The sequence below is a fragment of the Pteropus medius genome, unplaced genomic scaffold, assembly GCF_902729225.1.
Source record: "Pteropus medius unplaced genomic scaffold, Ma_sr-lr_union100, whole genome shotgun sequence".
In the NCBI taxonomy this organism is placed as follows: Eukaryota; Metazoa; Chordata; class Mammalia; order Chiroptera; family Pteropodidae; genus Pteropus; species Pteropus medius.
Window position 1 is genome coordinate 9,335,667 of NW_024346667.1, and position 15,678 is coordinate 9,351,344.

Sequence of the window (15,678 nt, forward strand, 5' to 3'; positions counted from 1 at the left end):
CTCCTGCCCAAAGCGTCAGGCACAGACTTGTGACCCTGACAACCCTGCAGCCAGCGACGGGTTGTAGACATTTTGGGGTGACAGACTATGTCCTACCACAAAGCTCCCACAAACACTTACCATCCTCAAAAATTGCTCCTATTTCAAAAGATAACTCGGAGCTGTGCTCGGCTTCACACGGGTACACGGCCCGAGCCTTCCGGCTGACGACGCTGAGAAGGAACACAAAAGACACACAGTAAAACGGGGAGGAACCGGGAGAGAGCGGCCTCACCTTCCCTTCATCTCTCATCTCCCACATCTCGTTTACTCGCCTTCCACAAAAGAAATTAGCAGAGAAGTGAACATCGGGCAAAAGGACAGTCCTCGATTTCCAAGTAAATGACGGGTTTCAAATTCAAATCTTTCGTTAGGGAGCCTCTCTGAGTAGCTTTCGCTGAACCTCTTCACCTACTTCTCTCTGCCCGGAGGGATGCCCCTTCCCATGGCTCATCGACATTGGAGCCACGGGAAGGGTTTACTTGCTCAGCTCTTGGTTGATCTATTAGGAGTGACACCGGTGTCTTGGGACAGAGCAGGTCAGTGGAAGACCGGCTCGCACACACTCGGTGGCTCCAGCAGTGCACCGTGGGCACGGGGCTGTCGGGACTGACGGTCCTCACGCCATTCTGGAAAAGGGCTTGCTGTTCTCACAGGGGTCTTCTTTACTTAGACCCCTCACTCCTGCCCCCAAAGCCATCTCAGGCTCAGCTTCTTACCACCTGTCAAAACGTCCTAGGTGTCCTTGTGAGGAAAGAGTATCCTGGGGAAGGACAGAAACCGCGCTGCGAGCCAGACGCAAACTGAAGCCGAGGGAAGTGCCTCGCCTCCGTGGACTGGGTGGGGGAAGCCAATGATGACAGGGGGCTTCAGCACACCACCCCGGAGGAAGGGCCTGCTAAGGGCCAGCACTCCTGGCCTCTGCCCTAACTGGCCATGTAAATTACTGTTTTCAGTGTCCAGCTGACCTTTGTTTTAAAACAAAGCATGTGCTTTATATTCATGTTCAAGAAGTTCTTCCAAAATAGGTAGTTTCATAAATTCATAATCCACACCAAAAAGAGTCGGTTTGAGCAGGTCTCACATGAGGTGGATCTCCCCTGAGAAGAGACTTGCTCCTGAACCGAGGCCCAGCCCTGAAATGAGGCTGCAATGCTGTCCAGGGGGCCGGATGGACCTGAGCAGCCCTCCCCAGCAGAGAGCGTGGGAACCTGCTCGGCCTGACACAGCCCCTTCCACGTGCCGCTGCTGTCCTCGACATCGTGTTCCAAGCCACGCACCTTTCAGGGGCCTTGTCCGCTCCAGTGGCAGGAAGAGAGAAGGAGAAAGCTGACGACTTGGGTGAGGACGGTGGGACGGCTGGGTTGCAAATGCTCAGGGTGGTCGGAGACTGCGGGTTAAGCCACTGGACCATCGATGATCGGGTCTGGCTTGGGCTAAAGGTAGAAGTTTGAAGAACATAATTTAATAGTATGAAGGCTCTAGAACACCGAATATGCAGTACCCCAACCCTCAATAGCTAGGATGATCACTCCCTCATCTCCCAATAGCCAGATCCTCCCAGGTGTGTATCCCCAACAGCCACAGCCCCAAACTAGAGATGCCTTATTGTACTTCTCCAGGTTTGTGGAGAAGATCTGGTCTTGTCCGACATAGCAGCATATCGGTTCACTAATTAGGACACCAGAATCCAACTGCCCTAAATAGCTGCTTGAACTTTTGTGGTATTCATGTTTTCTGTTTATAAGGAAAGACATAGGAACCTGCAGTCAAACTAGTGACCTATAGCTCCAAAAATTCAGCACGTACCCTTTGAATATTTAAAGCTCTTTCATCTGCTCATATATATGTAGCAACTCAGAAATTAAAAAAAAAAAAAAAAAATGCCACTGGGAATCAAGATCCCCGTACAGAGGACCAGACTAGCATTTAAAGGAAACAAAGAACAGCAAAAATCTTTGGTGACCTGAACATTCCCTAATATTTGCAAATAAAAAGAAGTTAATGTAAAAAGGTCAGTAAACAGATTCCTGGAGGGGCCTCTAACCATGAAGGGTGAATTCAAAAAGTATGTGTTGATTTGAATTACATTATTCTTCAATTATTTCAGAACTGGAGGCGTGCGACTATGGTTGGTGAAGCTAACTTTTAAAGCACAGTGCGGAAAGCTTCTTGTTTCATTCAATCACGTTTTCAGCACATATGTATTCAATGTCTGCTACACCGAGAAGCAAACGCGCCCTCTTCAGCTAAACCAGTTTCCACGAGCAGCTGCTTCCTGTCCTTCCACATTCCTGAGCATTACCTGTGATTCTTCCTTCTCTAGCAGAACTAACAACACACGCTCTGTCCATTTTCACTTCAAACAGCTTCCAAGACGTTCTTTTCTCTACCTTCTCGGCATTGTCAGGAGACCGTCCCATCCTCACTGCTTCACGCAGTGTTTCCACTGTGGCTTCCCAGCCCATCCACCCAACTCCACCAGCCCAGTCGGCCACGCTCAGCCACCTGCCCAGCCTGCCTCCCCCAGAATGAGTGTGCGCCCCGACCTGCCCTCCAGAGGCTCCCCCGCCCTCAGCGGCCTGGCCAGCTGACCTGCAGCTCTGCTGCCCTGAGTGCCCATCTGAGCTTGGCCTCCTGCTTCTCCTCACCTCTCAGGCTCTCCCCACTCCTCTGCCTTTTCTCATCTGCCCCCCCCCCGCCCCCCCCACCCAGCTCAGCTCCAGGGCAGCCCACCTCAATATTTCCCCTTTGGCCTAAATCATAGACCTTCTCTGAAGATCCATCACACCAATGAACAGGAGGGTAGGTTGGCATGAGCTGTTTTGTGATGGTTTCAGGTATTTCTTTTGCTTTGGGGGCAAGAGCAGGTCTTGAGCTCACTGTGTAGACTTCACATGGCCTGGCAGAGTGCTAAGCACACGAAGACTTCAACCAACATTCAAGCGATAATTCAGATGTTCTAAAGCTAAAACTGGATTTTCTAGACCAGGTACCTGAAATATTATACTACCGACTTGATAGATATTTAGTACACAGAAGGTTTCCTATCCTTTGATCAGAAAAGGGGTGAGGGAACTCACTTATAAAGAACATTATTCTTTGAACAACTTATTTATAATCCCCCTAGCCAGCCATTCATTTAGAAGTCATAAAACCTATTTCATACCCAGCAAAGAAAACCATAAATCTCAAAGTGATCTGTATCACCAGCAGCAAAAGACACTCTACTTTTTATCCGAAAATGAAACTTAAATGGTGTCTGACTAATCAGGAAGAGAGAGGAAGGGGTGAGCCCAAGCTCTGACAGAGAATTTAAGACCCCCCGTTAGCCAAACAATTGCCATTTTATCTCCCAGCAATATAGTCGAGGTGCTCGGAGGGTGGTGGTGGTGGAAGATGAGACATTTTACCACACCCCGTCCACTCTGTCCAGCCATGAACAGTCATGCGATTAAAGGATGGCCGTCCGTCCGCTGAGGAGGGTGACAGCTACAGGATGAAGATGGAGTAACAATGCGACTCTATGAATAAGGCTCTTTAAAAATACAGATCATAAATTTTATATTGCTATTATCTACTTAATCCCCGCATCTTTCTTTGAAAAGAAGGTGTTTCCGGTTTTTTTATAAAGGGGAAATATCACTTTTGGAAAGTCAAAGAATTGTTGGAACGGCAGATGCAGATGGTAAGGGCCTGTCCTTTAGCTGGGCTTTCTCCATCCTGTCCCAAAGCAGAACTCAGAATCAGCAATCTTTTTCCAGGGTCAAGTTCCCAACCTTAGCCTTATTTATTTATTTTTTTCCTGTGATCTTTTTTCTTGTTGTTCAACATACATGTTACATGATCCAGCACTGACCGATTCACCCGGGATAACCCGTCTGATCTCCCGCTTAAGACGTAAATTTCTATACTTGAGTTCCTGAGTTTTCCCCCAACAATATCTCAGAAGCCTCAGCTAGTACTTCTCCTCTGGATTTCAGAATCCCATATGAGCACAAATACTGCAGGCTGGAAGATTCGTAGCATGGAGGGAAGCACAAGTCTGGAAACTGTCCCTGAAAATGAGGCGTCAGGAGTCCTGTGGAGAACTGGAAGTCCCGGGGAAGAGCAGGCCCACGCAGCACAGCGAAGTCTGGGAAGCAGAACAGAGTATCTGCGTGGATACAAGAAACTTTCCCCAGGCTTCCTCCACTGGACAGGACTGGGATGAGGCAACAAGTGGTTGAATAAATACACTCCAGACCTAAAAAGGCATTCTCACCTCAACCAGTAACCAGTAGAGGTCGGATGATGGCATATTTCACAGGTGTCTCCCAAAAGCAAACTGTCCATATTTTTTGAAGGCAAGTAATCATAAACATGAGCTTCTTTATAGAAACATCCTCTACTTTCCAGAATTTGGAAAGTGTGTGTGTGTGTGTGAGAGAGAGAGAGAGAGTGTGTGTGTGTGTGTGTGTGTGTGTGTGTGTGTAGAGAGAGAGAGAGAGAGAGAGAGAGAGAGAGAGAGAGAATAAGGAACAACATTTTTTAAAACAATTTATTTCTCTAAGATATCATACTTACATTTTCTCAAAAAGCAGAAGAAGAAAATATTACTTTTACAAGGAAATTCTGATATTCTCTTTCCCTTCTTGGATTTAAAACATTTTAGAGGAAGACTAAGTATTTTGGAAATGGCAGCCCAAAGCAAAGGTCTAGCAGTTTTCCTCAACGTAGGCCTGGGAGAGAACTCAGCCCTAGGGTGCCCACGTTCATAATGAATGGACACCTCTCCACACATCTGGAATGGTCCTAGCTACCTCTGTGTTGGGTCTCTCGAGTTTCTGCGCATTATTGTGAGCAGAGGCACCGGCTGCCTTTGTCCTGGATTACTTTCTCAAGGATGTTTGCAGAGCAAACAGCTTTAGAAGAGATGGTTGTGTCTCACTTGGAGCAAAGAGCAGATTTTACTGCCTATCTCAAGAAATCTGGGTTTTCTAAACTCTGGGTTCTTCTCCTGTAACACTCCACCTGCAGGTGTTACCTGGCTCAGGGGCATCGCTCTGGGAAATCAGGGACCTGGAGAAGTGATGTTCTGACTGTCAGCACAGTGATACCAGGCTACTGCTGTGAGGAGTAGAGTCTTCTGGCTCTGACCGGGAGTCCCACGTCCTCTGCCCGCATCCATGAAACCACCACAGGCAAATATGGTATGGCCTGAGCATAATTTCAGACATCACAGTTGTGATATTAACACCCTTGGGAGCACTGAGAAACCACTCCGGTCGTTTCTGTACTCTGGTTCAGAGGAGAATCATGGCTAAGAAAGCCTTTGAGTTAAAGATAAAAATGATGAGTGACATAAGAATTAAAAGCTCATTATATGCTAGAACATAATAAAATGTTTTGAGTGTCTCTCCTACCAAACACTTCACGAATTTAAACATTTTCTTTTTTTTTAATCTACTTATTTCCTTCTTTCTTCTGCTCCTTTAACTAAGGATTTTTGAAGAGTAAGACTGGCGTGATCACAAACCACCAATTTTATTTAATGATGAGCTGCTGACCAGTTACAGGAAAAGTATCTAGTGCTACGTTTCCTGAAAGCCAAGTTGTGGTTTGCAGAAATGGAGACAGAAGTCGACTCTTCCTAAAAAGCTCAGAGGCCACATTTACCAAAACAGAGGTCAATTAAAGAGAAATACTAATATCTGTCTGTGGGTTACCTTCCTATTTCCACACGCTACAGGGAAGGAACCTTTGCGTAGGTGGAACTCTCCATTTCGGCGCAGGGAGCCACCATCCTGCCTGCCTTTGAAGAGACGTGCTTTACTCTTAATGAAAGGGGCACGCAGCAGCCAGACGGTTTCACCGAAAACACACACGGAATGCAAACGGCTGACTCAGAAACTCATCCTCGACAAGTTGTACTGGAAGTTTACCCTGGCTATTTCTACAGCAACAGGGAAGCCCCACTGTGGGTGGTGTAGGATGGGCAGAGGGCTCAGGAAGCAAATCCACGGGGATGTGCCGTTGTGAAAGTGAGGAGAAAATTCTCTTCCATGCAAACAATCAGCTCTCTTGCTCTGGAAAAAGAGGGCTGTATTTCAGGGAAAGACCCTATAGCTTTTGCAGCCGGGAGGAATTAAGCCCTCAAACACATGAAATTAGGACGGGAGCTGTGTATGTGTGCACTTTACAGTTTGTTTTTCCAAAATGGAACACATCGGCAGTATATGCTGCTTCTGATTCAAACTGTGACCCAATCGTCTCCAATACCAGACTCTACGCTCCATGCATATTAAAAACTTTTTGGCAGCAAAAATGCACACACATTTCAAAAATAGGGGAGGGGAGCTAGGACCTTAACTGTTAAAATTCAACGACAGCTGCAGAGTCACCAGAGAACTCCTGCATCTGACAAACATTTCCTGCGCAGCTCTGGACTGTGCCCACAGAACAAGCGCCGGGTTCCAGGTTCTTTGAGCACTGAGCGTAATTTAAAATTCGAAGAATGTAGAACAGGGAGAACACACGTCAAGAAAAGAAATGACTGCTCATTTGAAGTGATTAAATCCCCTAAATACCAAGATATTTGACGGCGGTTAAATGATGTCAGAATCAAATCAGAAGTTTCCGCTGGAGTGAAAGATTTTAAAACTTCATTTGCAAGGTCTCCGAGCAGAAGCCAACACATTAGTGAAATGCTCTTTCGTTCCAGCCTGGGAAATGCACAGCATGTCTAAAACAGCTGTCTTGGGCAAAAGCATCTGAAAATGTTAATAAAGACAGGAGGAAATATTGTAGATCTGTATATGATGGGAGATCTCTGTTCAAATAAATGCCACCGTTATTCCTTAAGTGCCAGAGAGGGAGAATTCCACAGCCGACACTAACCCGTTACTAACGCGTGGACTGAGGTGGGGGGCAACAGTGGAGAGAAGTCAACAGCTGTGATTAAGAGAGTCGCCACGATCCACACTATTGGGCAAGGAGGCCTTCACTGCTAACAGGCCCTGCTTGCCCATCACTCATGGAATGAGAAATACCTGTCAGGCCCCATGGCAGGGCCCTGAGGAGCCCAGAGGATGACACCTGCTCTCCATGAGTATTCAGTCAAGTGGGTGAAGAATGACAAACTGATCATCACAATGCAGTGTGATGTGTGCCATGCAGAGAGTTGCCCAGAGGCCCTCAGGAGAATGGAAGAGGGAGCTTCTAACTTCACGTGGGCATCCAGGAAGACTTTCTAGTGGAGGTGGCGCCTGTCCTGAGCTGATGATCTCATCGTCCACATCGTCATCACCTCTCGACACCCAGGCTCTTTCTAGGCGCGACCGCGCAGTCCAGCACTACATCAGACACACTCACACACATGAAGTCACTCCTTCCCAGCTGCGGCACTAGTCCACATTCCACATGAGAATCTGAATCTGAGAAAGGTGGAGGTGACGTACTCGAGGTCATGTCAGTACTAAACATGGTTTTGACCAGACTGCAGAGAGCTCACAGCCTCAAGCCTTTTTGAACGGCTGGAACAAGAATACGAGGAGAAGAATGGAGAGAGATGGGAGTCAGAGATGCTCGGGGACAGGACCACAGGCTAAAATAAAGGCAAGGAAGAGCTACTCAACTTTTAATCACGAGAACTACAAGTGCGTGAAACACTACCCACCCCCTTGCAGAGACCTGGGTTCCGAAGCCAGTTCTGGCTGTATGCCCACTTCTTAGCTCCCTAAGCTTGTTTTTTGTTTATTTGTTTGTTTGTAAATAAAAAGGAACACACTTCTCACTAGGTAGAGGCTGTGATGAGGAGGAAAATGAATGCGGAGTGCGTCTCGGAAGCTGGGGCACAGTTGGCATGATTAGCCTTGGCGGAGGGTCATCCAGTGAGGAACAAACTCCCCGGTCTCAGTTTCCTCAGCTAAAACGAAAATAATCATTCATAGGCTGTCGATGTAAGATTAAAATGAGACGACAGGTGCAAAGCGCTCCGCAGGGACTGGCGCACGGTCGGCGCCCAGAAAGTGAAGAGCTGCCCTCATTACCGGCTTTAGGTATTTCTGAGTCAGAGCCTGTCTCTCTGGTTTCTAGTTACATCATCACTAACGAATCATTTTCTTTACAGAAAAAAAAAAAAAGAAAAACAGCAACAACCCATAAGGGAAAGATAACGGATATTAAGTGGATGTTGCCATTAAAAAAAAAAGTTGTTAAATGTGATGGGATTCTAGATTGGATCCCGGAACAAAAGGATATGAGTGGAAAAACTAGTGGAATCCAAATAAAGTCTGAGGTAAGTTAATAGGGTCGTACTGATGTGAATTTCTTATTTTTAACACAAATTCCATGGTGCTGTGTAATTTGTTAACAGTAGGGGAAGCTGGGTGAAGGGTTTATAGGAACCCTTCGTACTACCTTTTTAACTTTTCTGTAAACCTAAAACTATTTTAAAATAATTTTACTTTAAACAATAGGTTGTAAAAACACAACCCTAAATAAACATTTTAATCCTTAAAACACCAATGGCCTTTTGAAATGATGGTCATATATTTGAAGGCATCCAAAAAAACATAAGGAAAACTTTTGGTTGGTTCAATGAGAAGAAAAAGTTAAAACCACCTGCACTACCCATATGAAAAATGACAATTAACCACATTTCTTGAAATTGACTTTTAAGAAACATGGGCTCTTCCAAATAGATTAGTTTTGTTTATAAATCAGATCGAGGTTCGCAAACTTTTTCTCTAAAGGGCCGGAGCGTACATACTTCAGGGTCTGCCAGCCATGTGGTGGGTCACACAACTACTCAACTCTGCCACCATGGCATGGAGAAAGCAGCCACAGACAAAATGCAAATAACTGGGTGGCTGTGTTCCAATAAAATTTTACTTATGAAATCAGGCAGCAGTGGGCCACACTTTGCTGACTCCTGGATTAGGTGGACCAGATGAGAATCCATTGGTAGTGGAGTGTGTGGCGGGGGACGAGGCGGGGGAGACGAAGAGGATCATGACGGCCAATGCCACTGGGCTTGAGAAGCCCCTGCTCCCCTCCTCCAGCTTCGTGGTGCGGCCTCCTGTGTGTGCCAGAGCCCGACCTGTGAACACCCATAGCTTTCCTGCAGCAGATGCTCTCTTCCCCCACTGCTCACGATCACTTCCCATGTAGGAGAGTGACAGCCAATATATCAAGCCAGCATGGAAAAGCAATAACTTGTTCACCCCTTGAGGGAAAGGAAAATAAAAAAGTCTTTTGTAGGAGGCAGGTGGGCAGGGAGACAAGGAAGGGCATGGCAGGAAACCAGTCGGGCACAGATATGACAAAGCCTTTGGAGGGAGGATGAGGCCACACTGAAGGCTCAGTGCCGCCCCCTCCCCCCGCGACCTCCGTGGGATGCTCAGGCTCCTGGGGCTTCCTTCCTAAGTAAGGAAGGATACCACCAACCAGCCAGCTTGCAGCTTACAAAGGTCACTCTTACGGTGGTCATTTTCTTGGCTTTTGCTATAAAAGAACAATCTCAGAATCACATCTCTGACCAATCTTTCACTCAGAGTGTTCCCTGAATTCCATTTATCTTCCTTCCAGGTGATTACTGTGGAGTCAGGTAAGGGGGCTGAACTTTAGCTTGTGAGCTGAACAGAAAAGGAATGGTAGCTTCATCTCAGAAAACTGGGGCTTTGGAGGTCTCAGCATTGTGGTCCTGCAAGGTAATTGACAGGAGTGTTTCTACCAGCTCGATTTTCATGTGGAAAATAGGTGCCACCTGGTGTGAGGGCTGAACATACAGGACAGCGGCGACCAAGCACAGGTCAAAAGGGACACCACGTCAGTCTGCTGAGAACAACCTGCAGGTTCTCACCAAGCTGTTTGATGGGTTACCTGTTGGGATAGGTGAGCCACGCACACTGCTCAGAATAATTTACAGAGTTAGCAGGGTCCCAGTGGGAGCCCCAGGCCTTGGTCACATAACACCCAAGGGCCCTCTCCTCAGAGGCTTCTACCAAGGAAACTCCGACATGGAGGAGGCTAGGAGAAGAGCCCCATGCTGTGTCCCGAGAGAACTGCCATACCGCTGGAAACGACACAGCGTCAGCTCAACATCTGCGGCTTCTCTGGGACCAGGGAGGTTACTTCCTTGAGCTATTTAGTGAGGAGATTATGTAATGGATGAACCAGGAAGTCGGGTTAAGTTAAACTAAGAATATCAAGTTAGGTTCTCAGAGCAGGTGGCTGCCCAGCGCTCCCGGGGGAGCAGAGGATCGGGTTTTATTATATGCGGTTCCTTGAAACCTCACGACAATCCAGAGGGCGAATTTTGTTATCCCCCTTTTATAGATAATCTTGCTAAGGCTTGGTTTGCTTAAATAATTTGTAGGCCTCCAAGGTTTTAAGAAGCAGAACAAGGCTGCAAAGCCAAGCCTGTCTGACTCTAAAATCACTGCTTTTCCACTCTAGACTGACTTCCAGCTTACAGAGAACTCACAAGGGCTCTACCTGCATTTCAATATTGAGACACAGCCGCCCAATTCTTGCACAGCAAATGATAAATTACAACAACAAAAACCAATGAAACTAAAAGGAGAAACAAAAACAAAATAAGACTAATGAGAAGATAACTTTTTTTTTTTTTTTGGCATCTTAAAGCAGTAGAAAAGCTACTACGAAATTCAAACATATCTCTTTATTTTGGAAAGTCAAATTTTCATTATAGGGCTTTAAAGTTACATGAATAATTAACATTCTGGCTTGAAAATAAAACCTCCAAATTTCAGACCCTGAAGTTACGGCACAGCAAAGGAAGACGTGAATTAGGCCACATGCAAGTAACAAGTATACAATAAAATTACCAAAAATACCCTAGCAAGACACAAGGGGTGTGCATGGAAAGATGTGAGCATGCTGGGCAGTCGATATGGCATAATTTCTATACAAAGCTGGAGAGAAGATTCGAGGCAATGCACAGGACAAAAGTCCTACCCCAAAGAAATGAATGTGAAGACATTTACGGTCAAGTATATGGGTCCTGTAATTGGCTTCAATAGCTTTGCTGAGGCTAAAGGGAGACAACTGAATATCATACCACTCAGAAAGATGAGGGATGCTGCTCTGTTGCAAAATATCAAGTTTCCAAGTCTCTCAGCTCTGTTTAAAAGGAAGACGCCCTCTTCTCCAAATCTCAGCCAAAGGTGCTGGATGCTGAATATGTAACAACCAGATTCAAGTGTTTGTTCCCCAGAGATATTTATAAACCGCGGCCACATGACTTAATGTAGGGCCAACACACTGACTTCAAAACAAGGGCCGAGGCCAGTTGACAGCTACAGTTATAGCACACTGGGCCTCGGATTTGGGTTGGAAACCTATTTTTTGAACAATGTTCTTATATGCAGCCAGACAATTTCAATCCCAAGGGTAAAACAAGTCTAAGAGAACCACAATCAATGGGACAGACAGATCAAACTCCACCTCTATCCTTTACTAGTAAAGTGGCTTGAGGCAACTTCTCTACCCTCTTTGTGCCTCAGTTTCCCTCTCTTTAAAAATAATCTACAACACCAGGTTGATGTGGAATAAAATGAAGTATCATTTATAAAGCAGCTAAAACAAAATCTGGTGGCCGCAATAATTAACGCTCCATGGTCTTTGATCCAGAGAAACACCTAGAGGGTAACTATCAAACCAAACCTTCTCTGCAGCCTCTGCTGAAGCAAAGGCTTCCACCCCCGTACGTCCCCAGCCCCTCAACAGGAAGTTCAGGAGGGAGCTAACCTCTAAGAAGAATTTACAAGGCTGCTGTGGGTTCACAGCAAGGTGACAGCTCCTCCTGCTCTTCTGGCCTTGTTCTTCCTTACTCTTGAGCTATATGAGACCTTAATCCTTCTGAACCCACCCAGGGACCTTGACACCCACTGAGGTATGGGAGAGGGGGCTGACTTCCAAATCATTCTTCACGGTACCCAGCACCAGAGAATGCATCCTACAAAATGAAGGCATTAGCTCTATTAGAGATCTCGGTCAGTGTGACCCGCCACATGCTGTAACCAGAGCCAATGTGGAGGCGAGCAGAGCAAAGGTGCTGACCCTATCAGACTGTGACCTCGGTCCCGGCCAATAAAGAGGCTGGAGATTCCTCGGAAGTCTCTCCTGATCTCTTTTTAAATATGCATAGCTTTCTTTCCATTTTTACAAAAGCAATAAGTGTTCATTTTAGTCAAGCTAGCAGATGTGCAAAAATAAAGAAATTTCAAAAGATAAATTCCCTATTTTCTTTGAAACAACAATCATAATAAAAGAGGTAAAAACACAGGACACAACTTCAATTGCCCATGGCCCAACAAGGGCTGGGAGCAGCACGGTGAAGGGGCGAGGAGGTTGGGGACGCCCCCGCCCCAGAAGAGTTGGAGCAGAGGGGAAAAGGAAGGAGAAAGACCAGGAGGTAGACACAGTGCGCCTGTAACTGCTACATTATAATTTCTAGGTGTGAGTCAAATTACACAGAAAATTATTAAAAAATTATTTGAGACAATTATTTCTCTGAACTTCAAACCATTCATGGTTTATTGTGATATACTAAGCTACAAATCAGATTTAAGGGGTACTTTTGATTATTTCCCAGTGAAATTCATCGACTTTCCGAAAAGCAATCATGGAAGCAATAGTCAAGTAATTTGAAATGCCAAGTAGTTGTCAATGGAAAATCTCTATTTGTTCGCCTGATTTAAAGGAAGCAAGTTATTTATTCATTGACAAGAACAAATATGGTCACCGGCAAGGACACATAGTCACCAGTGAGTACACACAGTCAATGGATGACATGCACAAGGCTATAAATAGGAATGGCAGTCTACTGTCGAACAATTTTTAAGCAACTAGAGTCAAGTCCAGGTAAGCAGGAATCTGCTGTACAACAGTGGCTCAGCGTAACACCTGGAAGAGATGTGTCAGGGATACCCCAACATCCAGGACACTATACTAAGCCAAGCCTGACCGGGTAAAAGAGAAAGACCTACTGCCCCACGGCCTACCAGAGTTAGTGGCACCTCAGGGTACCAACATTCCAGCTACGAAATGCTATTCTAAGATGTCGCCATCTTGAATGTGGGAATGTACTGGCAGAAAAGGAAGTGTTCCTTTTCATTTGAAATCTGTAGAGAAAGCAGATAGCAATGCCCAATATTTCTTAAAAGAGATTTTCTTTTATGTACAGGACCTTAACAGGATTACTTGTCAAGGACCTGTTCCATCACTTACAATCGAAGAAAACCTGTTTAGAGAAAACTACTTTATTGAAAAAAAAAAAATGACTTTGGAACATTTGAAATACCTTGACCTATGATGTAATGTCCTCCAAGGAAAGTGAGCTAGCAATTCTTCACTGGCAATGAAGTCACCTATCACCTTACTGAGTGTACAGGTAAGTAATAGCTTCAGATTGATTGACTGCAATGAATAATACCCACAAGTCATAAACGTCAGCAGAAACCCAAGAAATCCAATTCTGCTGTATTGTTTTCTACCTGTCAGAGGCTACAGCTGTATTTACACACTGCCTATCTCAGAATCTTGGCTGTTGTACGTTTTACTCTGCATATTTGCTTTCCAGTAGCTGGGGTCATGGCAGTTCTGTACGACAGAGCTACTGGGGTCCCATGTGATCTACATACATGTGGACTCCATCCTTCAGGACCTAAGACAAGGCGAGTGTAAGTTTTGGAACAGAGAGTCACCATCCTGGACTACGACCAAGCAGCCTAGGCGTCGCCTCCTTTTTAAAGCCCTGGGTAGAGTTTTAATGACCCACAGAACTTAGGTTTTATTAAAAGGGATCTTGATCAGCATTTATTCAGATCCTACTATATTCAATACTGTATCTAGCTGGTATGTAGAGATAATGGATTTAAAAAGAAGTTCTACACACACCATGAAAACTAAATTTACAAATGCTAAGAAAACAAAGAAAAATGCTTTAAAGAGAAAATGGTGAGATTCACAGAGGAAGTTTTTAATGTTTAATATTTAATATTTTTAATGTTTACAAAGAAGATGGTCCAGAAACCAAACACAGTTGTTTAAGAGGCATTCAATGATATAAAAAAAAGAGATTCCAAGAAGAAAGTATTTTTATAAATATGTAATAATTAAAATGAGAAATATTTATTAATAACTATGTCAAATTTGCTAAAAAGTTCAAACAGTATAAGACCAAGTCCTATCCTCAAGAATCTTATGATCTATTTTGGTGTGAGGGCAAAATTAGATAGTGTTATAGGCTGTGTGTGTCACCCCCAAACTTCTACTCGCTCTCATGGGATGGTACAAGGAGCAGGGGTCTTTGGGAGGCAATCAGGATTAGATGAGGTCACGTGAGGGGAGTCCTCACAAATGGGATTAGTGTCCTAATAAGAGTCTCAAAGCCAGCAGTCTGCAAACTGGAAGCGGGCTCTCACCAGAACCCAGCCATGCTGACACCCTGATCTCAGAAACCCAGCCCCCACAACTGTGGGAAATAAATTTCTGTTGCTCATGAGCCACTCAATCAAATTTTTTTTTTGTTACAGTGGCCCAAACTAACTAAGACAGGCAGGCACGGGTCCTGATACAGATGTACAGATATACATCCCAATACACCACTTATCTATCAAATGACACTAAAAAGGTAAATATTAACTAATGCTGGAAGGTAATATTTTCCTAATGGGTATAGACAGAGAAAGGTAATATTTAGAATTTTCCTGTAGACTACAGTACTAGAGAAAGCTTCCTGAAGGTGAAAATGAAATTACACCCTGAAGACGGGTTAGATCTATCCTGAGACAACAAGAGGGGGAGACATTTCAAGCAGAAGGAATCGAAGTATGTGGAAGGCACACGAGGGCTACTTGGAGACAACACACCAGCCTAGAAGAGTTAAGAAAAAAAAAAGTAGGATGCGATATCACATCCTAGTTACACTCCTCAGAGAGGCTGTTTACAATCAACACGTGCCTAGAACCAAGGGGGTTGGGAAGGGCAGTTGTCTATATCAGGGTTTGCCAAGCATCACCCAGAATTAGGTTAGAAACGCAAATTTTCAGGCTCCCCCTCAAACCTAACAGTCTCTGTGGGGTGAGGCCCTGCACTGTGGGCTTAACAAGCCCTCCGGGTGACGCCGATGTGGGCTCAAGTTTGAGACATACTTCAGACTTAATGATAAATTAGACTGAAATATGCTTCAAGCAAGACTTTAGAAGATACATAAGAAACAGTCTGTGTACTGAAGACAAATGTGAATCTATTTTATCTAATGCACAGAAAATAAAATCATGTTCTTGATTTCCAGACCTGCTTCAACTACTTATTTCCCCTCCTCCCTTCTTGGCTTCTCTATATTGGAGTGCTTTTCATGACATTTTAAATCTGTATGAATAGGAAGCTGAGGAATTCACTCCTCGTCTGATTTATGACCAAAAATATCAAGCTCTTCATGTCTCAGGTATGGACGTGCTGTGAATTGAGCACTGGTTGTCTCAGGGCTCATAATGTCACTTTCCCACAGAACCACTATGGAAGAAGGGTGACTAACCTGTTCTCCACTGATTGTGATAAACACTTACTGAAAGAAATAATTGGAGATCTGGTTTTTGCGCGCGCGCACGCGCGCGCACACACACACAC

At 45.0% G+C, this 15,678-nt stretch overlaps 1 protein-coding gene across 2 annotated transcripts in view; it reads right to left on the bottom strand.

Moving 5' to 3' along the window:
- ARHGAP10 (Rho GTPase activating protein 10) overlaps positions 1 to 15,678 on the bottom strand; it is a 240,582-nt gene that overhangs the window by 2,910 nt on the left and 221,994 nt on the right. For both annotated transcript variants that reach the window (XM_039876000.1, XM_039875999.1), the window contains 2 exons: positions 1,320 to 1,475; positions 121 to 212 (listed from right to left, as the gene is read on the bottom strand). In XM_039876000.1, coding sequence (XP_039731934.1) covers positions 121 to 212; positions 1,320 to 1,475 — 248 coding nt within the window. The remainder of the gene's footprint in view (positions 1 to 120; positions 213 to 1,319; positions 1,476 to 15,678) is intronic.